Below are 25,797 nucleotides of genomic sequence, written 5' to 3'. Positions count from 1 at the left end.
GCGTTGGCGTCCGCACATTGGGAATGGAACGCGGGATCTGCGTTCACCAGCAGCAGTGGTCAAAAAACTGCCAGATGACATCAGCGTGGTGTGCACAGAAAAATGACATTTCTTCCGAAGGTGCAGGGGATTGAACCCCGGACGTTCAGATTGCGAGGCGAGAATACAACCCATAGGTCGCAAAACCACACTGCTTCTTGGCGAACATAGGCGCGTGTAGAGTACGCATTTCCTGACGACTTTATTGTGACGAATAGGTAAAATTACAAAGGAAGGGAAAATAACAAATATATATAAAAATTATAAAATAAGAATAAAAACAATGCCCACAAAATCTAAGCCCGTAAGTAGTCTTCGGTGCCCTCCATAATTTTTGCTTCATACCTCCTACACTATACAAACTTCTACACATCACACAAAAATCAAAGCACTGACACTGTGTCCATTCTAAAATATCGTTTATCAAGACGATGCAGCAATCCGCAGAACTGAATAAAAAATAAAAGGTGCAAAAATCTTGCATTGATCTCCCTGCATTAGGAACCAAGTCATACAATACGTATACCCGTAAGATTTAAAGACAATGCTCCTCACGTCACGACTGATCGAGGGAGCTTAATAATCTGGTAAGGCGCGTAGGACTGGACTCCAGCGGCAAGTATAATTCTGACATTCACGCACCCATCTGAACATTTCACTGCCCATGACCGGACACGTGCTCTCTGAGGCTATCCTTATCTGAACATGTGAATGAGCACAGGGTACAGCGATAACCCTGTGCGTTAGCGTGCGTCAGCGTATGCCGGTTTAAATTCCCTTGATCAGACGTTGCATAAGGGCATATGTCACCCTTGAAGGGCCTCTCCCCAGTGTGAATTCGCTTGTGCCGAATTAAGCTTGAAGAGAATGCACTAGTGAAAGGGCACTTGTCGCACTTGAACGGCTTTTCGCCAGTGTGTATACGCTTATGTATAGAGAGATTGGTAGAGGTTGCAGCTCCATAAGGGCACATGTCGCACTTGAAGGGTTTTTCGCCAGTATGCGTACGCTTGTGCCGCGTTAAGGTTGAATAGTACACACTTGTAAAAGGGCATACATCGCACTTGAAGGGTCTTTCTCCAGTGTGCTTACGTTTGCGTTGAGCGAGTTTTGTAGAGCTTCCACCTGCAAAAGTGCACACATCGCGCTTGAAGGGTCTTTCCCCTGAGTTCATATGCTTGTCCAGAATTAATGCTGACGTGTCTGCAGTTGTAAGAATTTCCATATCGCACTCTGAGGGCTTCTCTTCGGCGTTCGTTCTATTGTAATGAGTGACATTTACGGAGTTCGCAGCTGTAAAAGGACATGTGTCGCAATTTAGGGGGCTTTCCTCAGTTTGTGTACTGCCCAGTGCAGTAACATTTTCCGAGTCTGCAATCGTAAAAGGCCTCGTTTTTTGAGAGAAGGGGGCTTTGCAATTGTGCGTACTATCGTGTGGAGTTACATTTCCGGAGTCTGGAGCTGTATAATGGCGCGTGTCGCAATTTAATGGGCTTTCGCAAGTTTGCGTATGGTCGTGCCGAGTTAGCGTTGGAGAGCCTCCAGTTGTAAGAGGGTACATAAGACACTCACAGGGTCGTCCCCCTGACTGGCGCCGCATATCTCCCTTAGAGTCACACTTCGCAAACATCGCTGGGTCCTTGGAGGATTTAAATGACTCTCCTTCTGTCTCAGGGTGCATATGTCTCGTAACATCGGCAAAGTTTGTTGAAGCGTAGCCGCAGGAGGGGCAGCTGAACAGATCTCCTTTCAATGCAGGTGTCTGCCGCCCGGAGGAATTCTGTTCCATGACTGGATACGGCGCTACGGGTCTCTTCTAGTTGTGTTCACCGCCCTTCCATGCTGGACGTTGTCTTCGATTGAGCCCAGAAGAAAACTTGTCATGGTAGTCAGCAAAGCGCACCGCTTCTGCGGATAAAATAAATAGATGTGTGGCGTTAGAGAAAATCAGTGTTTATTTTTTGTCGCGCTTACTCCATCTGCAATATTTTCTTGCGATGGTTCAAACATACCAGATTGTTAGTTCCACCGAAGAATAGTTCTCGCAAAGATTGATGCTAAAATAGCACACAGGACGCCGAGATTTTTAGGAAATGCACTACGTCAACATCTCGAGCATTCAGCAGTGCATTCATGCAAGCTTTCAAAATAGTACAGGCAGTGTATTTACCAACGTATGCTGATGTACGGGGTTTGTTGCTGTGTGTAAAGGTAGCACTGATACCATACCCAATGTAGGCAACGCTATCCTTGACATTGTGCTCGAATGTACCGCAGTATGTTGTAGTTTGACGTGGACGTCTTTTGTAACGGTTGTAGCACTTCAAGATTGAACTGATTAAATGTTCATGGGTTGAGCAGGATGTTGTGTCATACCAATGATATGGAGCATTGATACGACGAACTTGAATTATTTTTCTTCTTGCACTTCAACCCTAACCTTGCCCCCCGCGCGAAAAAAGAACACTTCCCATTTAGGATGAAAAGCATTCTTTCAGGAGAGGATACACCATTACAATGAGTACTTAGAGATACCTATCTGCTCATCACAAAACTTAGATCATGCCCGCAAGGCTTATATACTACGTAAACTAAACACGAGCTCTCCAATAAAATATTTGGCAGTCATATTCAAGAGGTATAAAATATTACAACTAGTCAGCATTAGTAGCACACAGGAAAAATTTGTGCAAATCTGAGTAATGAGCAGGTATAAAAGTGGCTATAACTTATCAGGAAGAATCGAAAGATTAAGGAAGAAGGAACTGAAGGTACAAAACACAGATCATTCATCTAGCATTTTAGCAAGCATGCGCGCTATCAGGGTATCAAGAGCCACTGTCAAAGAACTTCAGAATTAAAACTTTGGCTCTTTGTGAATGTCGTTAAGTTGCTTGTGAAAGTAAGTATTCAAACATAACGGATTGAAAACTGGTAACAATCCGTCATGTTTTGTGAGCAAGGAGGGCATTCCTTTTCTGAATAATATCGCCTCTACAAAAGTGGTAGTGGGTTCCGCTCAGGTGTGCTAACATTTTGGAACTTGTGATATGGTGGCTCCATATTTAGGCACCCTCGCCATTACATGCTACGTTCCGACTATAGCGTCTCTAGCATGAGGATTTATTTCGCGCGCTTTTATTTTTGTGGTGGGGCAAAAGGCGGTGGTGTTTTGGGAGCAGCTGGCTGGCGCAGAAGTTTTAGCACCACCAGAAGCTCTGGCTATTAATCTGCATCGGAGGAGTTTGCACCTCTCTGCACACATCTATGAAATAGGAAACGGGACTTAAGGCTACTCTCTGCGTATCTGAGAAAGGCTTGGCGGAATGGATCTGATCGAGCCATTGCATTGTACAAGCGTTTGTTTCCGTCCCATGAATGGACACAAAAAAAGTAATTTGTTTCACATTTACCAGTGCACATCGGCAGCTTGAGGAGGATCACTGGGCGCTGCCGCCAGATGGAGCCGCATTCCCGTCATGAGCGCGTAGGGGCAGGGTACGCTACACGGGGGAGGTAGCGGCAGGTCATAAAAAGTACCTCGCGCTCGAGCTTGCTTTGGTTTGGTTTGGTTTATTTGGGTTTAACGGCCCAAAGAGACTCAGGCTTGCAGGGACATAGTGAAGGGCTCCGGAAATTTCACTACCTGGGGTTCTTCAACGTGCACTGATATCGCACAGCACACGGGCCTCTAAAATTCCGCCTCAATCGAAATTCAACCACCGATGCCGGGATCGAGTTTGGATAACTCAATCTCAATTTGGGTTAAACGTGTAAATTCCAGCCGTTCTAAAAAAAAAGTGCAATGACCACAGCTCGATTGAATGATGTCGGCACGCTTCAGTGGACTACTTTTCCGGCAAATCCGGGGGTTGGCTTCGCTTCACAGAGAAATTCCACTGGGGCGACGGAGCTTTCTCTTCCGACAGGACCTTCCATGCTGCGTGCCTTCCATGTGCGGCAGCTTCTAGAGAACAATACAGTCCAGCCCACTTATAACGGATCTGATGGTAGCACGGATTCCGCTTCTTTGTATCCGAGATTCGTAGTGAACGAACCTTTCATTTTCAGACAGGAATGCGAAGTACGACGAAACAAACATTTCTTTCTCAGAAACGTTGGTTATGCATGTCGGCTTTCTCGAAGCAGACCATATCTGGGCGCTTTCCAACGTCTGCAGAGCGGGCATACGTATGTTTACGTGCAAGGCCAAGCAATAAGCAGATTTAAGAACACGATTAAACTAATCTCGATGAAAGCGTTCATGGCAACCGGTGGCAGCTCGGCATCCTCGTCAGCAGATTCTTGGCCCTAGGGGAGTGGTCGTATTTCGCGCACAATGTCTTCGTCAGAGTATCGCTTTGCAATGTCGTCGTCATGATCCGCACCCCTCGAAGTAATCGCAGGCGACGTCTTGTCCGGCATCTATCCATCAACGACGCGTTGTTTTGATACCACATGTCTCAAATCACGCGAATGTTGAAGAGCGTCTTCTGTCGTTTCTTGGCCCATGAACTGTGGTTCAGGAAAGCAATTTGCTACGCACTCAATCGCAAGCCGCATCCACACGGCCTTATTCATTTCCACAGCGGCGAATAAAGATATGCAAAGTGAACGTCGCTGCCTTCAGCGTCATTTTGGTATGAGCATGCGCACTATATAGCGCCAATGATGGGACACCTTAAGGGTGTGTGAATGACGCCCATTTCCGGTGGCTGAATCTCGCACTTTTAATTCAGTTGCGGGGAGAGCATTGGCGCCATATTCAGACAATGCGTGGTGCATCGCAAATTTGTCGAGAACGAGCAAAAGCTCCTATATTTTTTGCCATGTCATGGATGAATCCACAAGCCACTCCACGAGATAATCATGCATTGCCTTTATGAAACTCATGCTTGATTGCACACTCCACGGGTTAGAACGAAAAGTAAGGCATTATGCAGGACACCCAATGCGGCCTGTAGCGTACGAATGCGCACTGCACAAAGTATCAGTCGATTGGACTACGTTGAGAATGGAGAGCCGCCTGTCGCTAGCGTTCTTCCTCGTTAACGTGGAAGTTTGCGCGGCCTTCCACCAGCGCTGTTGCGGCCTTTCAAGGCAATTTTTTTTGACGGCACGTTTCGGTAAAACTGCCACTTCGTCGTCAATGCGTCGCCTTTCCTAGAGAATTTTTTCGTTCCCGCATTTGTTCAGAGGGGGCGGCTGTCTTGAGTGGTCGGAGGCACTCTTCAAACTCCGCGCTTACAAAATAAGCGAGTTTTTCGAACATGCAGCGGAATTAGCTGCGCCTCTGCATTCGTTCTTTCTTAGTTACGCTGTCCCGGTCGTTCGTCGTATCTGATATGCCGTCCCCATTGCACTAACGCACATTTTGACTGTAGCACTACCCTCGTTCGTAATAAGTGAGCGTTCGTTATAACTCAGGTCGTTATAAGTGAGCTGTACTCTATGTTTACGGGCATAAAGGTTCCTCAGTCGCTACGTATACGAGGAGCATAATTTAGGAGTGACGGTACAGACATGACTGTACGGGGAGAAAGTACGCGCTTGCGCCGTTAGGTGGCAGAGAACGTTGTTTTGCGACACCTTCACAAGCACCGCAATATTATGATCGCGACTGTAGTTAACAGCTTGGCGGCGGGGATAGCAACAAACGCGTTTTGTAGTGGTCGAAGAACACAATGACAGCTGGTCTCAGCCGTGCTAAATCTAAAGCTGTGAGATACCTTTCTAGGTAACGAGCAAAATGCAATGGCGAAAATATTGCATGATGTGTATCTAGCAGCGCGTAAATGTGATAATTCGCGATAAATATGGTCGTTCATCGCGTACGAGGGATATCAACCAATAAACATTACAAAACATGACGGCAATGTAATCGATGCACTAATAATAACGGAGCTTCTTTCTTCTGTTCACTCGCGCCCCTGAATTCGACAAGCCACAGCTAAAAATTTGCGCCGACTTCGCTGAGCGACAGCTGATGCGCCAGTTCTACAGTGAAATAATGCATTTTCATGAACTTTCAACTTCAATTCCCCCACAATACTTCTGGGGAATATTTTGTGCAGATAATGTAACATTTGACGAAGGTTGCTTGGATATAGTTAGAACATAGGCTCCAGTTATGGGCAAGTAAGAAAGCGTGTAGCTTCCGCGTCACTCGCACAAAAAAAAGGAAAACATCAGCCGAGCTATGAGCAAGAGAAGAAATGTACTCACGTAGAGTCTCTCCAGAGTTGCGTCGTCAGCGTCTCAGTCCTGCTTGGTAGTTCAAGGTAAAGTGGACGCTGCACAGCGAGGCAGAACAGCTTGAGTTGGCAGCCAGTGAAGTGTCTAGATAAGTCTCTAAAGGGAAAAAGATCACTATTTGTCTTCTGCACCGAGTGCGTTGCCTTATAAGCATGCTCACACACTCCCGATTATTTGTGTGGCACCAAACCAGGGCCAAGAAATAAGAAACAACATTGCGGGATGGGCTTTAAGCCACGCCTCGTTTTGCAGATGTAAATTTTTTATACATAGGTGCTATTCCTTCAAAAAAGAGAGCGAAAAGCAGTCGGCATACGAAGGAATAGAGAGAAATCACAGTAAGTTCGACCAAGCCATTCATTCGCCATTCGACCTGGAATACACATTGGCGCTGAAAAAAAAACCTATAACGTGACTCGGGCTGTAAAAAAAGGAAAAAAAATGGGAAGCGTCAATGCGCAAAATAAGTTTTACTCACACAGGCTCTTCCTAGAGTTGGGTCATCAGCGTTCTAGTCCGGCTAGGAAATCCAGTGTAATATGGACACCACACACCGGGCTAAAACTGCGCAACTAAGCAGCTAGTGTAGCAGCTAGACACCGTCACAAGTGTTAAAAAATTCGCTGCTTCTGTATTACGCCCCGTACTGCTTGTCTGAACACCACGCCCACCGTCCCGCATGTTTTCATGTGGTGGCACCACGTGGCAACCGCTAGGAACACGGCTGTGAGTTGCGTTTTTTTATTATTTTTTTTATTCAATACTGCCGGTTGCGTTCTGGTGACCAATGCAGTTGTGGATACACGATGTGTAAAAATGCTTGGTTCATCACAGACAACAACTAGAAAAGGGAGCACAAGAGCAAACTGTCAAGCTACGGCGCAGCAAACCAACGCATAAAGTAAATAAAAATGCGTTTTATTCCCACGTAAGCGTCGAAAGCGCCGCGAACCTACACTCGAAGAATCAAACGAAGTACAGAAAACTTACTGCCTTGATCTGACTGTAGATAAAAATGCTTTGGGTGATGATAAGGTGAGCACAACGCGAAATAACTTATTCCAGGCGGCAATCGTTCTTGGAAAAAAAACGACCGCTTGTTTGCATTAGTTCTTGACTGAGGCATTAGTATTGTTTACGTCATGTTCTTGCTGAGTATGTCGCGTTCAGTTGTGCTGCATATAAACCTGAAATTCTATTTTCGTACAATAATTGATGTCGGCGAACGACAGTATCAAACGATGCAATTGTCGACGAGATTCCAAGGTGGGCAAACCGGAGTGGCTGAGAAGGTCAGATACCGATACCTGTATTCCGTAGGGGAAGTATATAAATCGAAGTGCTTCCCCCTTGATATCCCTATAATGTACGTTTTCGCGTGTGGGTCTCTTATTACGTCTGCACAGTGTTGTGCACAGGTACATATTCTAGAGGCAGCTAATATCCTCTCAATAAACAATGCAAGAAAGATAGTGAAGACTACAAAAGGACTATGGGGTCGTTTAACGCATCTTAAGAGTGCATTCCAATGGGCGTGTGTTCCAGATCTATTGTGCACGGATGGGAGATGAGGGGACTCGCCTCGCGCTGACCCCTTTGCTTTGCTTCCCCTCGATGGCTCCTCTTTCTCCGTATTTTCTGTATACGCCAATGATATCACCGTATCGACCAACTCCGGATCCGACGGAGATAGCGGAGTAATTACAACCAACTACTGAGACGGTACAATCTTTTGGGCAGGACAATGGCCTAGATATTTCACTTGCTCAATCGGAACTCTTAGTTTTAAGGAACAAACAAGCCTCGCAGGCAGAACCCGACCATCGGGAAGCCATCGCGTTGCACACTGACAACCGTCCGATACCCCCGATAGCCGCGATCAAGGTTCTTATCATGTTGGTACAGAATTTACAAAAAAAAATTGAGAATGTTTGCTTCATTCGAATCGGAGCGAAAGCACGGATTTTCGCCACGTAAAACACGAAGGTGAGCAGGCAGTGCCACGGGACGAAGCAGATGGAAGTTGACAAAGACGACGCTCCCAATGCACAGCGCAAGTGTGTCCCTATGCACCCTGGCCAATCCCTCGCCGTTGGTATGTGCCATTCAGCCTGAGGCATCATCATCATCAGCAGCAGCAGCATCATCATCAAGTGTGTGGTGCTGTTTAACTCTAGGCGCGTCGGATGCGGCGATCGCCTAGTTGAAATAAACGTCGCAAATATACGATGGAAACGCTGTATGTAATGTCTGGCGCAGTGAAGGATATGGAGGACGTAATAAATTCTTGTTGCCAGAAAGATGTTGCAGGACTTGGCTCGACCAAAAATTGAAAACCGATGCGGTAGAAACGTCTGAGCATAACGCTCAACGGCCGGAACTCACTCTCCCCAGTAATGCGCACTTGATTTTTTATTTGGTCTTCCAAATTTGAGCCCATGCTGCGTGATAACCTTTTCAAGCCTGTTTGTGCAGCAGGGCTGGGCCTAGAGCACCTGTATGTGAGACAGTTGGTTGCCCGTTCCTTCTTTTTTCGTGATATCATCCGATTATTAGAGCATTCTTGCAGGTTTTCATGACTCTACTTCCGAACTCAGTAGCTTCTTCCAATTTTACTGAACGCGCCCGTTTACTAGGCTTTATGCAGGAAGTTTATGCCTTCCTGCGTTTTTTGACAGTTCGGTTTTGAAATGAGTACTTATATTCTGTTCCGCGCAAAAATCTGTACAGGGATTTGATATCGACGCTCTTCCCGCCCCCACTGTATCGTTCTGTCTACTTTGGGCTCATGGGTCATGATGTTTTAAAGCGAGTGCGTAAAATGCCAATGTATCCTTGCACCAAAAGATTTTTCTATAAATTACACACCGAAGCTCTACCTGTCAACTCGTGGCTCGATAGTAAAAACATTTTTGTGTCTTGTGTAAACTGCCGCTTGTACAATGTTCCTGAAACAATTGAACATTGTTCTATAGACTGAAAAGACACTATTTTGTTTAGAGATGTGTTGCAGAGGATGCTACAGAAAGATTTTCTCCTAAATTCCTGCAGTGTGCGCTACCTTGTTGTTTCACAACCTGACTCAAAGCCCTATGATATGATTCGTCTCATCGGACTTCATAGCCTTTGGAAAACGCGCATGCAAGACCACAACGTTGAACCTGTTGTTTCGCCCAGAATTCATTTTAGCCGAATGTTGCTGCAGGTAAAGGACATTTACAAAGAATTGGACTTTTTACCGGATTGGTTTCCTCTCCTGATGGGCTGTATATCCTTACCGGCCTCTTAGTTCTAATATGTTTACTATAATGTTTGTCCTGTAGTGCCTACCTAGGTTCTCTGTAAATAGATTTTTTCGTGTGTGTGTGTTTACACACACACATATGTATATACTTTCTGTACAAAACCATGTAAATAAATACTATGAAAGAAAAAAAAAGCGGCGATCGCCTAGTGGTCTCGCTCAGCGGCCCTTAAAGGAGGTCAGTTCTCGCAGCCGCGGGTTCGACTCCCAGCCATGGATATTTATTCAATTTCTTTTTCTCTTTTTAATCGTTTGAGCTCTAGCTGAGCTGAAGGTCAAAACTAGGCACCCGGCGATCGAAGCATGAGGAGCCGTAGTGAACCTTTCGCTTCAGTACCACATGAATGCGATACACCGGCCACCCCTCACTGCGCACCACTCTGTCGGGCTGGTGACGCGCATGGCCACCCGTCGCAGGGGCATGAGAGAAGCCGACCTGTGCAGTAACATGCAATCCTTCATGATAAGTAGAATAACTTACGCTTGCTCGTACTATCATCTGCGTTGCATGCACAAAGAGGCACTTAACAGCATCATTAGAATAGCACATAAGGCGTCCCTACATCTGCCGGCATACCCGAACTCAGATCTACTGCTGCAGTTGGGAATTTTTATGGTTTATGGGGCTTAACGTACGAAAGCGACTGAGGCTATAAGAGACGCCGTAGTGAACGCATCCAGAAATTTAGATCACCTGGAGTTCTTTAACGTGCATTGACATCGCACTATACAAAGGCCTCCAGTATTTCGCCTCAATCGAAATGCGACCGCCGCGGCCGAGATCAAGCACGTCTCTCTCGGTCCAACAGCCGAGCGCCATAACCATTGAGCCACCGCTACACACCCACGCGCACACACCACTAGCTTTTTTTGTAATGGGATTAGGAATACTTTGGCATTAAAAGTCAGTCTTCCGCTCCTGCCCTACCTATTCTAAAGAAGACGCCGAGTCGGCACCGGACGGGAGTCGTTTCATGGCGATTCGGTCGGAGTGTTAGTCTTTTATAATCAAATCACGACCAGGCAGATCTCTCCCGAAATGTTCTCGTTCCTGTGCTTAAAAGTACAGCAAAGTGCGTAATAAAAATGAAGTAAAAACAATATTTCTGTATTTGACTTGCACAGACAATGCATTCGGTGCAAAAACAAAGAAACAAACAGGTGGCGTAGTGGAGGGCTTCCGAATATTTTGGACCACGCGGATATATTTAACGTACAATAAACATCGCACACCCGACCGGTCTTTTTCCGTTTCACCTGCAAAGAAACGCAGCCGTCAAGGCCGGGATTAAAGCCGAATCCTCGGGCTCACAAACCGAGCACCTTATTCAGTGCTCCATTTCGGAGTGCGGAGTTGATCCTAGTAGCAGCAGGTGCGGTAAGGAAGGTATTTTGATGCCATGAGAAACAGAGCAGCGCAATAACCACCGGTTTGCCCGAGTATTTTTTCATCAAAATGCTACGCAACGGCCCATCTTTTTTCCGGCGGCATGATGATGCCGGCTTCGCAGCGCTTTACCAAACGTAATATCCCAAGCAATGTGAGGATCACATAACGAATTCTGCTCAGCTTCCTTTTTTTTTAAACCGCAGATCTTCCCCGGCCCCTGCAAAGGGCCTGAGTAAGACGGAGGAGCGAACTTTAAGGAGCCTGCAGACAGGCACTCTACTCTGTCCTGCAATCTTAAAGCATTACGATCCTAACACGGGTGGGCGATGCCTGCACTGTGGGGAGACCTGTGATATCTTCCACATGGTGTGGTCATGTACTCAAAATCCCCACCTCCCCCCTTACCCTACCCCTTCCAGAGAGGCATGGGAGACTGCCCTCCTCAACTGCTCCTCGCTTGAGTCCCAAAGGGCTCTGGTGAAACGGGCGAGAGACGGGGCCTTTGCTGTGTCCCGGACTAGGGACGCCGACCATGTAGCGGGGCCACTCTGTGGCTCCCAAACTCTATTTCAGAAATTAAAAGTTTTCACCACCACCACCACGACTGCGATGGCCGCATTTCGATGGAGGCGCGCCCGTGTGCTGTGCGATATCAGTGCACGGTTAAGGTCCCCATGTGGTCGAAATTATTAAGGCGAAAGCCTTTTTTGGATATGTCGACGATTTCGTGTCCACACAACGTCTCGGCAGCAGTTGCGGGGATCTATAGAGAGATATCCTATAAGTGGTTATAATATTAGTGATGTGATGTGAGGATGCCAGGCAATAAATTTGGTGCGAATCGGATCAATTTTTAATTTATTAGAGGCAAAAAAGCGACCAAAACTGAGCGTGGTCGGGCCACGAGCGGCGGGAAGTTTGAATCGCCGAAAGCGTCGTACCACATGTCGCCCCCACGTGACCGGAAAGATGGGCAGAGCCAGCGCGCGGCGCGAAGTTGGAATGTCCGAAATGAATACCTAGGTGAAACGATGGGGGCTTTGGCGTTAATAGAAATCTAATCAATGATAACAATTATAGAAACGCCATTAGTAAATGAAGGTGAATTAGGGTGCATTAGAGTGAGTTAATTATCAGTTAGTTAAGGTGCATTAATGTTTGGTTTGGTTTGGTTTGGTTTACGGGGTTTAACGTCCCAAAGCGACTCAGGCTATGAGAGACGCCGTAGTGGAGGGCTCCGGAAATTTCGATCACCTGGGGTTTTATAATGAGACTTAATGATACAATGCAATGAATTACAGGTGAATCAGAGTAAATTAATTGGGAAATGAGTTATTATATGGATCAATTTCAAATAAACGAAGTAAGTGTGAATGAAATTGAATAAATTAGGAAATATGCTCAAAATGGCGAATTAGATGAATTTAGTGTGATTTAAATTGATTAATTTGTGAATTAAATGCGAATTAATTATGCAGGAAGATGAGTTAACTGTATTTTAATGTGAACTATGTGATTCGATGGTTAGACGCGACGTCACAATAGACAGAGGCAATGAGGAGAATTAAAGGCGGCGGAGAGGCATCAATACTTTCGCATTACTCCAATGGGGTTTCCGCAGTGGCCTTTAATGTGTTTTTCCGGAACCCTCGACTTCGGCACCTCTTTCTTCCTTTCTTTTTTCGCTACCTCCTTAACCCTCCCTTACACTGTGCGTTTCGGGTGTCCACCCGCATATGTGAGGCAGCAGAGCGAAACGCCACCTGCCACGGCGAAAGGGGAGGAACGGACAACCCGAAGGTGGCTGCCACGGGAAGATCCCGGAGGGTGGCTAGCAGCGCAATAGGCCACCTTCCAGGGGTGGCGGGTTGCGTGTAAAGAGCTGAGCTCATACTTCGCATTACCGATTATAGCAGTCATCTGTCAATTTTTGTGGTCTTATTCATTTAGCTTCAATGGGGAATCCCTGTTACACTTTCAACTGGCTCCCCGCATAAGCTAGCAGATAGATGTTCTGGACACGCATAGTGTACTGAAGCAAGTTTGAGAACTGTGCTCTACATCCAACCAATGTCGAGTGGTCAGAAGATTTTAGTTCAACACATTCCTGAGGCATGTACTGAAGAATTTGTTCTTTATTCGAATGTCCAAGTGCAAATGAGCAGCTTAGATACAAGAGCAGACAACAGAGGATGAACTCAACACACGAGTCTCGTGGCCAACTGCTGTGGCAATTTTATTCCAACATGTATAATGTCAGCAGCCCGACATTCCCATTCTCACTGTAAGCAAGTATTTCGAAGTGAGCGCTGCCTACCGACAATCCTTTCGGCTGCAGTGGTCATGGATCTTATACACCCAGTGGCGCCCCCTTAGAGACAGGGCATGCGCTGAGCGGCCAAGCCAGCTTTAGTCTGCAGTTTATCATTGCGAAAGGATTATATGGCTCATCCAGAACCAAATGCGGTGTCGACGAAATCAGGAGTACTACCAAAAAGCTCCGATGACGTCACCGTAATATCAAAGACAAACTTTCTTCCCAAGGTGCTGGGAATTGAACCTAGGTCTTTCAGACTGCGAAGTCAGCAAATAACTACCGGCCATAAAACCAAGCTCGGCGAACAAAGGTGAACGTATTCTATTAGTTGCCTTGCGACTGTGTGGTAATGAGTAGGTGTGTCTTTACAAAGGAAGAGAAAATAATAACAAGGTAAATAAAATTTGAAAGAAATTAAAGTACCAAACAATGCTTTGGCATTCATAGCACAAAAGTAGACCTAAGTGCCCTCCCCAATTTCTGCGGCATACCTCCTTCAGTATACAAATACTGAATGCAGTGATTTTTCGGACAAATATCGAAGCGCTGATGCTGAGTCCTATTCTAATATGTCACTTATGAGCAAGACAATCCAGCAATGCAGCTATAATGAATAAAATCTACGAGACCTTGTCTTTATCTCCTTGCAATAGGAACCAAGACGTTAATATTGGATGTCCTTCTGATTCCAAAATCAATATGTCCCGCCTGACGGCTAATCGTGGACGCTTAATTATGTGGTATGGCGCACGGGATTGTACACCACAGGCAGGAGCATATTCCTGAGATCGGCACGTCTGTCTGAAGATTTCAATGGCCGTGACCACACAGGTGCTCTTTGGGGCTCTCCTTATCTGAACACGTGCATGAGCACAGGGTACAGGGATATCCATCTGCGATAGCGTGCGTCAGCATATGACGCTTTAAACTGTGCCGCACTGACGCTGCATAAGGGAATATGTCACACTTGAAGGGTCTCGGCCCAGTGTGAATTCCCTTGTGCCGACTTAAGTTTGAAGAGACTGCAGTTGTAGAAGTGCACATGTCGCACGCGAAGAGTTTTTCACCAGTGTGCGCACTCTTGTGTCGAGTTAAGGTTTCAGAGCGTTCAGTTGTAAAAGGGCACATGTCGCAGTATTGAGAGTTTCTCACAAGAGTGCATACTATCGTGAAGAGCGATATTTATAGACTCTGCATGTCTAGAAGGAGACGTGCCACGATTGAAGGGGCTTTCGCCATGGTCCTGAATATCGTGTGGTGTGACATTTCTACACTCTGCAGTTGTAAAAGGACAGGTGGTGATCGTGGAACTTTATTTCCAGCGGATATAGAGGAGCGACCCGAAGTCGTCCCCCGCTTAAACGGCGGCCGCTATCCCTTGGGCAGCGGCGGCTTCTTCAGCCAGCTGGAGGAGCTTGATCTGTGTCCCCGGGTCGGGGCTGAGCAATAGAGCCTCCCAATGATCAGAGTCGGTAATGAATCGACTCACGGGTAGGGACTGCGGACAGTTCCAGATCATATGATTTAGATCGGCTTTCGCATCACAATTTTTGCATTTGTCTGAGTAGAGTCCATCGGAATAGAAGCTACACAATTGGGGATTTGGATAGGTGTTAGTTTGAAATTTACGCCAGGCTTTGGCCTGTTGCTTGGAAAGCGTTTTATCTGCTGGGGGGAATCTGAGCCTTGCAAGCCTGTAGTGCTGCAGGATTTCTCTGTAAGAAAACAACCTGTCCTTGCCGGAGTATAGGGAGGGTGGACTGCACTTCCCAGCTCGGCGGGACAGTTCTCGAGCTAGGTTATGAGCCGCCTCATTACCAGCAAGGGAGGCATGAGCAGGTGCCCAGAATAGGCGAATGCGCCGCGTGGGCTGATGATTTAGCAGAATCCGTTAGACATTCTTCCAAACGTGTAGTTACGTATCGCCAATTTTGAGTTGCTGACAATGGTTCCTGCCTAGGATCCCGCAATGGCTAGAGCAATGGCTGTTTCTTCTCCAACATGTGTGTGCTGAGTGCGTATAGTTCCCCCAGTTATGAGTGTACCACATTCTGTGGTGACCACAGCTACCATCTTGTCAGCCGAAGAATCTGCTGCATCAACATATACCACAGAGGTATCATTAAGGAAGCGTTTGCCCAATGATTTGGCTCTCTCTGCACGACGTTCAGCGTCGAAATCTGGATGCATGTTCCGAGGTATTGGAGGAATGACCAGAAGCTGGCGTATATGCTTGGAAAGGTCAGTTGTTGGTCCGCCTTGTCGTTCGTATGTTGTGCCTAGTGTGGACAGAATTTGTCTGACAGTTGGTGTGGCCGTCAGTAGTTCGTACTGCGAGACGGTTACCGCTTCAATAATCTCACTTAGGGTGTTATGAAGACCGAAACCTAACACTTTCTCAGTCGCTGTGTGCATGGGTAGCCCAACTGCCTGTTTGACGCATTTTCTGATTATGGCCTTCACTTTCTCTTTTTCAGCTGACTTAAGATGTAGGTAAGGGCATACGTAAGCAATGCGGCTGGTCACAAAGGCTTGTACTAAACGGAGAGTATTGCTTTCCCTCAAGCCCGAGTGGCGGTTACTAATGCGGCGAATGAGTCGCATAATTTGCTGCGAGGTTCGCTGAAGCTTCTGAATTACGTTATCATTGAAGCCGTGTTCTTGTAGAATTAGGCCCAAGATTTTAATTTTCGGTACTCGAGGAATGGGGACTCCGCGAATACTGAGTTCGATGGCCGGTGTGGGTTGCGCAAGGGATCTGATTTTGCGGAATATGAGAAATTCAGATTTGGCTGGAGAGCACCGCAGCCCCCTGGGGTCTACATAGTTCCCCACGATATCGATGGCACGCTGGAGTCTCTCCTCGATTTCGGCATCACTGCCCTCGGCGGTCCACAAGGTGATATCATCAGCATAGAGGCTGTGGTGGAGTAGCGGGATCTGCGCTAATTGATGTAGAAGTTTCAGCATTGCAACGTTGAAGAGAAAGGGTGATAGGACTGATCCCTGCGGGGTGCACTTGTTGCCGAGGGGAAGGTCACGCGAGCGGAGACCTCCTACTTGAAAATGCGCTTTTCTACCTGAGAGAAAGTCGCCGATATAGTTGAAGGTGCGGGCTCCCACCCCGAGTTCATGAAGGTTCTCCAAAATCGCATCATGTCTGACATTGTCAAAAGCCTTTTCCAGGTGGAGTCCAAGAATCATTCTGGTGTCCCGCGTTTTTGCCTCAATAATCTGATGTTTGAGCTGAAGCATTACATCCTGCGTAGAAAGTTTTGGTCGAAATCCAATCATGGTTGGGGGGTAAAGCTCATTCTCCTCCATAAACCGGTTGAGGCGGGTATGAACTACGTGCTCCATTAGCTTACCTACACAAGACCTGAGCGAAACTGGCCTGAGGTTCTCAAGGCTGAGTGCCTTCCCGGGTTTTGGAATGAGAATGATCTCTGCCGTTTTCCATATTTGTGTTATTGAGCCCTCCGACCAGCATTTCTGCATATACTCAGTGATTGTAGCGACTCTTCATCTAGGTTGCGGAGGATCTTGTTGGATACTGAATCTGGGCCAGAGGCGGATTTGTCTCTAATGAAGGGGCCTTCGACAGTGTGCAAGTATCGCGTGTAGTGACACATACAGACTCTGCAGGTGCAAATATACACGTGTCGCGATTTAACGGGCTTCCGCCAGTGTGCATAGTACCGTGTGGAGCGACACAGCCAGACTCTGGAGGCGTAAAAGTACACGTGTCGCGATTGAAGGGAATTTCGCCAGAGCGCGTATGCTTGTGCCTAGTTAACCTTGGAGAGTCTTCAGTTGTAAAAGAGCGCATAGGACTCTCACACTGTCATCCTCCTGTGTGGCTCCGCCTCTCTCTGTTACTGTAGTTATTCGCAGACGCCGCTGGGACCTCGGAGCATCTCCTTTTAATGCACGTGTCTGCCGCCCGAACGAATTGTGTTCGATATCGATCTTTTCTGGTAGTGTTCATCACCTTCGCACAATGGTCGTTGTCCGTCAATGAGCCGAGAACACAGCTTCTGTCATGGCAGTCAGGAAAGCACACCGCTCCTGCGAATAAATTTAGTAGAATGTGTGCCGTTAGGGAAATTCAGTTTTTATTTTTCGATTTGCTCTCTCCGCAATATTTTTTTTCGTTGTTTCAATCATGCCAGATTGTTGTTTGCATCGAGCAATAATTCTCAATAAGGTTGATGTTAAAATAACACACAGGACGCGGACATTTTATGGAAACGCACCAATTCAAGACATCTCAAGAAATAAGGAGTGGATTCATACAAGCTTTCAAAATAGTGCCTGTAGTGTATCTACCACCGTATGTGGATCTACGGGGTTTTTTTGGAGCGTGTTAAGGCAGCTCAAGAATGCCAGATGGTTTTTTGGATCAAGGAATAATTTTCGCAAATAATGGTGCTAAGAACGTCCGACAGGTAAAACAAAACGTTGTTCAGCTTCATGGCTTCGTCCGACCGGTTGTGGCCGCTTACCCGCTCGTAGGAGGCAAGCCAATCCTCCACGTCGTGGTCATCGGACTCGCTAAAGATGGCAGGGTCCCGCTGTCGGAGAGCTGCAGGGAAAACGACGGGCGTAGGCGAAGGGGCAGATCAGTGGACAGCGTCGATGGATAAAGTTGACGCGATGGTTCTGCTGCGAAGCTCCAGGACGTGCCCAGCGCCTCCCTCAAATTGTAACAAGATTTGCAGAAAAAACAGCCAAAAGACAGCTAGCCACAATGATAGCCTGAGCTCCGGTCATCAACCCAACAATCTCGCACCGTGCGCTGCTGGTGTACCTGCCGCACTGCCCATTTTGCTCTTTACGGTACAAATAACAGACGGGTTTTTTTCACTGCATTTAGATTTTATATGTGGTCTCTCGCACAAATCAAAGGTAGCCTCGTCTCGATGCCTTGAATAACTTTTGTTCTAAAACCATTCAAAGTTCAAACTATGGACGTCTATGCAAGTAACCAAACCTGGAGCTTTTTTGAGTGGTGATTTCTGAACAGTCTGCAGCTGGAATTGCTTTTAGTGCGCTTGCACTTGCCTCGTCTGGGGATGAATCCTCGGAGAGAAAAACACTAAAATGAAACACTTCACGGCCGCGAGTAGGTTACGCACCCGGGACGGCGCAAACAGATCCGCATTGTTGGCCCTTGCGTTTGACTACGGCCCCATAGCCGCTTTTTTATTTCTTTATTACACTTCAATATCGCCGCGATGCTAGTCAGGCGCGCTGCCTCTTGACTATCGCCGTAGCCTAACATCCCGCGTGCTATCTGATAGTCCCTTGCGCTGTGCTTTACCCGTCGCCGCCTTCACCAACTTTCATCTGTGCACATTGGAACCAAAAACCTACACCGAAGTGAAAAACGAAGTGCATGAGCACTGAACTCGTATTTGGATCATGTTCCTCGCTATCACAATAGCAGTCCTCTTTTGGGGTTAATTAACGAAACAGGAACCCATCACATTTGGCAGGTGGAGAAATATATATAGAGAGAGGGAAAACTCTCATTTTGTCTTGAAGGAGAGCGGTAGAAGAGACAAAAGACTAAGATATAATGAAAAAAAAAACGGATAAAACGAAAAACCTGGATAAAACGCGTCTTTGATGCGAGCCCCATTACTGCTTAAGTGGATCCGTGAGGGTGCACGATTTTGCATTTCCACTGCATCAATAAAATTGATTGCTATAAATTTAACCCCCGATTTAACGCCGGCAGCACAATCACCAAGATTATCGAAGGTACACAAAGTTAAGTAAAGTGGCTGTACTAGCGCACCTACGACGCATTTAGTTTAACGAGGTAAATCGGCGGATAAAGTTTTTTTTTAGCAGCTTCAGATTCAACAGGAACTTTCTGTTGTTTGATGCCACTGTCTGTCGAGTCGAACAGAAAGTTTCTCCAAAAGTGACTTTCACAACGGTTACCCTCTCAAAGGCTGCAGAGCTACAAGCCAGTGCGTGCACGCACACGTGTAAGTAGCACAAAAGCCAAGCCGTCATGCCCTTAGATGGAGCCTTTGCTGACGCCGGGCATTCTTTCTTAACAGAAAAAGGCACAGCCGCTACTCTCTTTGTAGTGCCCCACCCGGTGGCAAAACAATCCCAATTATCTTTCCTAAAATTTTTCATACTTTTATTTCTGCTTCTGCTCTCAGAACGGCATCTTCATTTGGAAAACCATGTTTATGCTGTGTTTCTGAAATACTTGCAGTTAGAAAACGTTGTTCTGGTTCTAAATAACACACCGCAGGTTTTCTTAATTTTGCTGTTTCGCGCTTCCATTCTAATTCGGGGAAATCAAAATACATTGTCTCGATAATATGATGTTCACTCCTGCGTTGGGGACATTTTGACGGGAACTATTTTGTTATTACGAATCAATATATAACTGCCGCCATTGCCCCAGTGCAGCGGCACGCTGCAAAGACCGCCAAGCAGGACAGTTGTGAAAAAAACGGCAAAGATTAGGGAAAGCAAAAATGGGGTGCACAATACGGCGACTGTAGGAGTAGGCTGAAAAGGCTCACCCAGTCTTCCATGAGGCGTTCCGTACACCTCGCTTCTTGCGTCAGTTGTCCTGGCAGCCGCCGGGCGACGCCAGGGGACGTTTGCGGCGGCCGGGCACGGCTTGCCTGCAGCTTGAGAGCAGAATGAGTTTGTAAAAGGTTAACCCAATGTGGGATTCATCTCAAATGCGGAGCTGCACACGAGTCAGAGTTCCACGCTTCCAGAAAGAGGAACACGTGAACATATGTAGTCAGTGTCGTCGCTCCTTGCAGGGAAAATGAACCCTTTATCGATTACTCCCCAATACGCAGAATTCCAATATATAACACATGTAGCTAAAGCATAACAATTTTTGTTTTTATTTTGGCGTTACACTTAAAGGTGGTAAAGTAATCAGCGCTGAAAGCCGCTGCGACATTTATGCTTCTTCTCATTACGCGCTGCGGAAAATCCTGAATGTCGTCGCAAATTTATTCGACAATTACGACATAGTTTGATTGAAATGTCGGCACAATGAGACTACACATGTACCTGCAAGTTTCCCTTTAAGCTCACCGAATTCCAAAACCACTTCAGTAGCCGTTTGAAAGAGGCCCACTTTCAACTGCTAATAACAGTGCACATTGTGTTAGCGCCGCTACAGCAAATTCTATACGCGGCCAGCGTCAGATCTGCTTCCAAACAAAACAATGGTGGCGACCAGGTCTAACTTCTCTGTACGTTTTCTCTCTTTCAATGCAAGGAAAACGCGCTGCTACGAATGTGTTCTGCTCTCGACCAATAGCTACGAACCTTTGCCGCCTGCACCGCTGAAGTGCTGAGGCTGCGCCGAAGCGGCCGGTACGCCACAGTTGCTGGCCTGAGGACGGGCGGCGTCCTGCATGGTGCAGGCTCTTAGGCCACTTGCAACTACACCCCAGAACAAGGAAATTAAACAAGTGTACACACTTCTTGGGAAACGGAAGGAGGCAGGGAAAACAGGGGGGCAAGTCCTCAGAAAGACTACGCATGTACCTGCAAGTTTCTCTTTAAGCTTATCGAATTCCAAAACCACTTCAGTGGCCGTTTAAAAGAGGCACACTTTCAACTGCTAATAAGAGTGCACATTGTGTTAGCGCCGCTACAGCAAATTCTATACGCGGCCAGCGCCACATCTGCTTCCAAACAAAACAATGGTGGCGACCAGCTTTAACTTCTCTGTTCGTTATCGCTCTATCAATGCAAGGAAAACGCGCTGCTACGAATGTGTTCTGCTCTCGACCAACAGCTACGAGCCTTTGCCGCCTGCACCGCTGAAGTGCTGAGGCTGCGCCGAAGCGGCCGGTACGCCACAGTTGCTGGTATGAGGACGGGCGGCGTCCTGCATGGTGCAGGCTGTTAGGCCACTTGCAACTACACCCCAGAACAAGGAAATTAAACAAGTGTACACACTTCTTGGGAAACGGAAGGAGGCAGGGAAAACAGGGGGGCAAGTCCTCACAAAGACTACGCACGTACCTGCAAGTCTCTCTTTAAGCTTATCGAATTCCAAAACCACTTCAGTGGCCGTTTAAAAGAGGCACACTTTCAACTGCTAATAACAGTGCACATTGTGTTAGCGCCGCTACAGCAAATTTTATACGCGGCCAGCGTCACATCTGCTTCCAAACAAAACAATGGTGGCGACCAGCTTTAACTTCTCTGTTCGTTTTCGCTCTATCAATGCTAGGAAAACGCGCTGCTACGAATGTGTTGTTCTCCTGCCCAAGAGCTACGAACCTTTGCCGGCTGCACCCCTGAAGTGCTGAGGCTGCGCCGAAGCGGCCGGTACGCCACAGTTGTTGGCCTGAGGACGGGCGGCGTCACGCATGGTGCAGGCTGTTTGGCCACTTGCAACTACACCCCAGGACAAGTAAATTAAACAAGTGTACACACTTCTTGGGAAACAGAAGGAGGCAGAAAAACAGGAAGCAAGTCGGCACAAATAGACTGCACATGCACGTGCAAGTTTTCCTTTAAGCTCACCGAATTACAAAACCACTTCAGTGACCGTTTAAGAGAGGCACACTTTCAACTGATAATAACAGTGCACATTGTGTTAACGCCGCTACAGCAAATTCTATACGCGGCCAGCGTCACATCTGCTTCAAAACAAAACAATGGTGGCGCCAGGTTTAACTTCTCTGTTCGTTTTCGCTCTTTCAATGCTAGGGAAACGCGCCGCAACGAATGTGTTGTGCTCCCGTCCAAGAGCTACCAACCTTTGCCGCTGCACCGCTGACATGCTGAGGCTTCGCCGAAGCGGCCGGTACGCCACAGTTGGCCTGAGGACGGGCGGCGTCCTGCATGGTGCAGGCTCTTTGGCCACGTGCAACTACACCCCAGAACAAGGAAATTAAAAGTGTACACACTTCTTGGGAAACAGAAGGAGGCAGGAAAAACAGGGGGGCAAGTCAGCACAAATAGACTGCACATGCACGTGCAAGTTTCCCTTTAAGCTCACCGAATTCGAAAACCACCTCAGTGGCCGTTTAAAAAAGGCACACTTTCAACTTATAATAACAGTGCACATTGCGTTAGCGACGCTACAGCAAATTCTATACGCGGCCAGCGTCACATCTGCTTCCAAACAAAACAATGGTGGCGACCAGGTTTAACTTCTCTGTTCGTTTTCGCTCTTTCAATGCAAGGGAAACGCGCTGCTACGAATGTGTTGTGCTCCTGCCCAAGAGCTACGAACCTTTGCCGGTTGCACCCGGAGAAGTGCTGAGGCTGCGCCGAAGCGGCCGGTACGCCACAGTTGTTGGCCTGAGGGCGGGCGGCGTCCTGCATGGTGCAGGCTCTTTGGCCACCTGCAACTACACCCCAGAACAAGGAAATTAAACAAGTGTACACACTTCTTGGAAAACAGAAGGATTCAATGAAAACAGGGGGGCAATTCGTCACAAAGACTACACATGTACCTGCAAGTTTCTCTTTAAGCTCACCAAATTCCAAAACCACTTCAGTGGCCGCTTAAAAGAGGCACACATTCAACTGCTAATAACAGTGCACATTGTGTTAGCGCCGCTACAGCAAATTCTATACGCGGCCAGCGTCACATCTGCTTCAAGACAAAACAATGGTGGCGACCAGGTTTAACTTCTCTGTTCGTTTTCGCACTTTCAAGGCTTGGAATACGCGCTGCAACGAATGTGTTGTGCTGCCGTCCAAGAGCAACCAACCTTTGCCGGCTGCACCGCTGACGTGCTGAGGCTGGGCCGAAGCGGCCGGTACGCCACAGTGTTTGGCCTGAGGACGGGCGGCGTCCTGCATGGTGCAGGCTGTTTGGCCACCTGCAACTACACCCCAGAACAAGGAAATTAAACAAGTGTACACACTTCTTGGGAAACAGAAGGAGGCAGGAAAAAATGAGGGGGACAATTCGGCACAAACAGACTGCACGTGCACGTGCAAGTTTCCCTTTAAGCTCACCGAATGCCAAAACCACTTCAGTGGCCGTCTGAAAGAGGCACGCTTTAAACTGCTAATAACAGTGCACATTGTGTTAGCGCCGCTACAGCAAATTCTATACGCGGCCAGCGTCACGTCTGCTTCAAAACAAAACAATGGTGGCGACCAGGTTTAACTTCTCTGTTCGTTTTCGCCCTTTCAATGCTAGGAATACGCGCTGCTACGAATGCGTTGTGCTCCCGTCCAAGAGCTACCAACCTTTGCCGGCTGCACCGCTGACGTGCTGAGGCTGCGCCGAAGCGGCCGGTACGCCACAGTTGTTGGCCTGAGGACGGGCGGCGTCCTGCATGGTGCAGGCTGTTTGGCCACCTGCAACGCACCCCAGAACAAGAAAATTAAACAAGTGTACACACTTCTTGGGAAACAGAAGGAGGCAGGAAAAAATGAGGGGGACAAGTCGGCACAAATAGACTGCACATGCACGTGCAAGTTTCCCTTTAAGCTCACCGAATTCCAAAACCACTTCAGTGGCCGTTTGGAAGAGTCACACTTTCAACTGCTAATAACAGTGCACATTGTGTTAGCGCCGTACAGTAAATTCTATACGCGGCCAGCGTCACATCTGCTTCCAAACTAAACAATGGTGGCGACCAGGTTTGGCTTTTCTGTTCGTTTTCGCTCTTTCAATGCTAGGAAAACGCGCTGCTACGATTGTGTTGTGCTCCCGCCGAAGAGCTACGAACCTTTGCCGGCTGCACCGCTGACGTGCTGAGGCTGCGCCGAAGCGGCCGGTACGCCTCAGGTGTTGGCCGGAAGACGGGCGGCGTCCTGCATGGCGCAGGCTGTTTGTCCACCTGCATCTACACCCCAGAACAAGGAAATTAAACAAGTGTACACACTTCTTGGGAAACAGAAGGAGGCAGGGAAAGCAGGGGGGCAAGGGTGCGTAATTCCCAGAAGGGTGACACAACTGACGAACACCAAGCAACATCCCTCCCCGTGTGTCTTTTCCTGGTTTGTCTCGCGCTAAGCCAACGTGCAAATCATGAATCACCAACTGGCCCAAGACTGCACTTTGCTAGCAACCCCCTCCTCCACCGTCGCGTCCGTCCCCATCTTGAAGGGCTCCGAAAAGCTTACAGAATCTGTGCTTACATCCAGTCCTTTGTAAATTGTAAAAGTAAAAATGCGTGCCAATATATTTCTGCACAGACCGCGCAGCCACCCCACAGGTCACGTTGTCATACTTACTGTGTGTAGCAGAACTTCTTTGTAGTGATTTTCTTTTTTAGAACACACCGAACATCACTAAGAACGCTTTGACTTTCCCGTGTAGAGGCTGCAAGCACTGTTCGATAAGCGTCCCCAAAATCTGCTCATATTTACAAACCACTGAGGCCCTGGGTAACCGCATTTTCGAAATTATAAAAAATGATGTAGACATCACTTGCGGTCGCTTACACGCCTCTCAAAAACTAAGGAGCGTAATAGCAATTGTTTAAAAGTTAGCTATTCAACTTTAGTTGAACAGCCCGCTAGTTAGCACGTCTTAGCTGTATTCTGATGCACTACACCTCTGGCAATGCTATACCGAAAAAAGCGCTCTTCTAATTAAAAGAACATATTTTTAAATATTATGTACAGTCTTAGTTGAAGCACCCTGCACACTGTATGAGTATTGTGTTCACTTCTTGCAGGACAGTGTCCAGGAATATTTTCTGAATAAAACAAATAAAAAAATGGCTGAGGCTTAACTTGGTTAACCCTGGTCAGATGCGAAGCATATTGATGGCTAGGCTTGGTAATACATGGCTTTCCTTGGTTGAATACTTGGTAATTTTAATACAACCACTAGAAGCCTTCGTCCTGGGGGAAGACAACGGCATGGCTACAGCGGAACGCCGACTAACCCCGAGACGCGCGTTGGGTGGGCGCCTGGATTGCCACGGAAGCCGCGTCCGCCTGCCTGGTGGAGCGAGCGTTTCACCTACACCGAGTGTGAACGCGCGTTCGAAATGCGCGGGAATGCCGCTCGAGGACATTCCGGTGTCTGTGCGATGGCATCGTTCTCCCTCTCCCAGCGCGTGACGGCGATCTGTCGTGACGTCATGTGTCACGTGGTATGTCACGTGGTGTGACGTCACTGTACCACGTGGTCTGCACGGCGTGCAACCACGACGACGGCGCGAGGTGGACCCCCATCTTCCTCTGTCGTGACGCCATGTATCACGTGGTATGTCACGTGGTGTGACATCACTGTACCACGTGGTGTGCACGGCGTGTAACCACGGCGAAGGGCTGTAGGGTACCTTCGTCTTCCTCTGTCGTGACGCCATGTGTCACGTGGTATGTCACGTGGTGTGACGTCACTGTACCACGTGGTGTGCACGGCGCGTAACCACGGCGAAGGGGTGTAGTGTACCTCCGTCTTCCTCTGTCGTGACGTCATGTGTCACTTGGTGTGACGTCACTGTACCACGTGGTGTGCACGGCGCGTAACCACGGCGAAGGGCTGTAGTGTACCTC

General features: G+C 47.6%; 1 protein-coding gene across 26 annotated transcripts in view; it reads right to left on the bottom strand.

Moving 5' to 3' along the window:
• Positions 1-441: 441 nt before the first annotated feature.
• Positions 442-25,797, bottom strand: part of LOC149336551 (uncharacterized) — a 41,260-nt gene continuing 15,904 nt past the window's right edge. For 2 of the 26 annotated variants that reach the window (XR_016284296.1, XM_089552984.1), the window contains exons 3-11: positions 24,016-24,131; positions 23,530-23,647; positions 23,043-23,159; positions 22,559-22,676; positions 21,598-21,714; positions 20,632-20,716; positions 19,860-19,970; positions 17,811-17,890; positions 17,214-17,373 (exon numbers count right to left, since the gene is read on the bottom strand). Coding sequence is in view for 22 of the 26 variants with exons in the window: in XM_089552984.1 (XP_089409110.1) it covers positions 17,320-17,373; positions 17,811-17,890; positions 19,860-19,970; positions 20,632-20,716; positions 21,598-21,714; positions 22,559-22,676; positions 23,043-23,159; positions 23,530-23,647; positions 24,016-24,131 (916 nt within the window). In the remaining 4 variants the exon portion in view is untranslated. The other 24 variants (XM_089552983.1, XM_089552975.1, XM_089552982.1 and 21 more) reach the window with 23 other exon arrangements.

The sequence above is a fragment of the Amblyomma mixtum genome, chromosome 7 (assembly GCF_055824585.1).
Source record: "Amblyomma mixtum isolate Tamu chromosome 7, ASM5582458v1, whole genome shotgun sequence".
NCBI classification, from domain to species: domain Eukaryota; kingdom Metazoa; phylum Arthropoda; class Arachnida; order Ixodida; family Ixodidae; genus Amblyomma; species Amblyomma mixtum.
The sequence above is the reverse complement of the archived record's forward strand: the minus strand, read 5'-3'. Positions and strand labels throughout refer to the sequence as shown.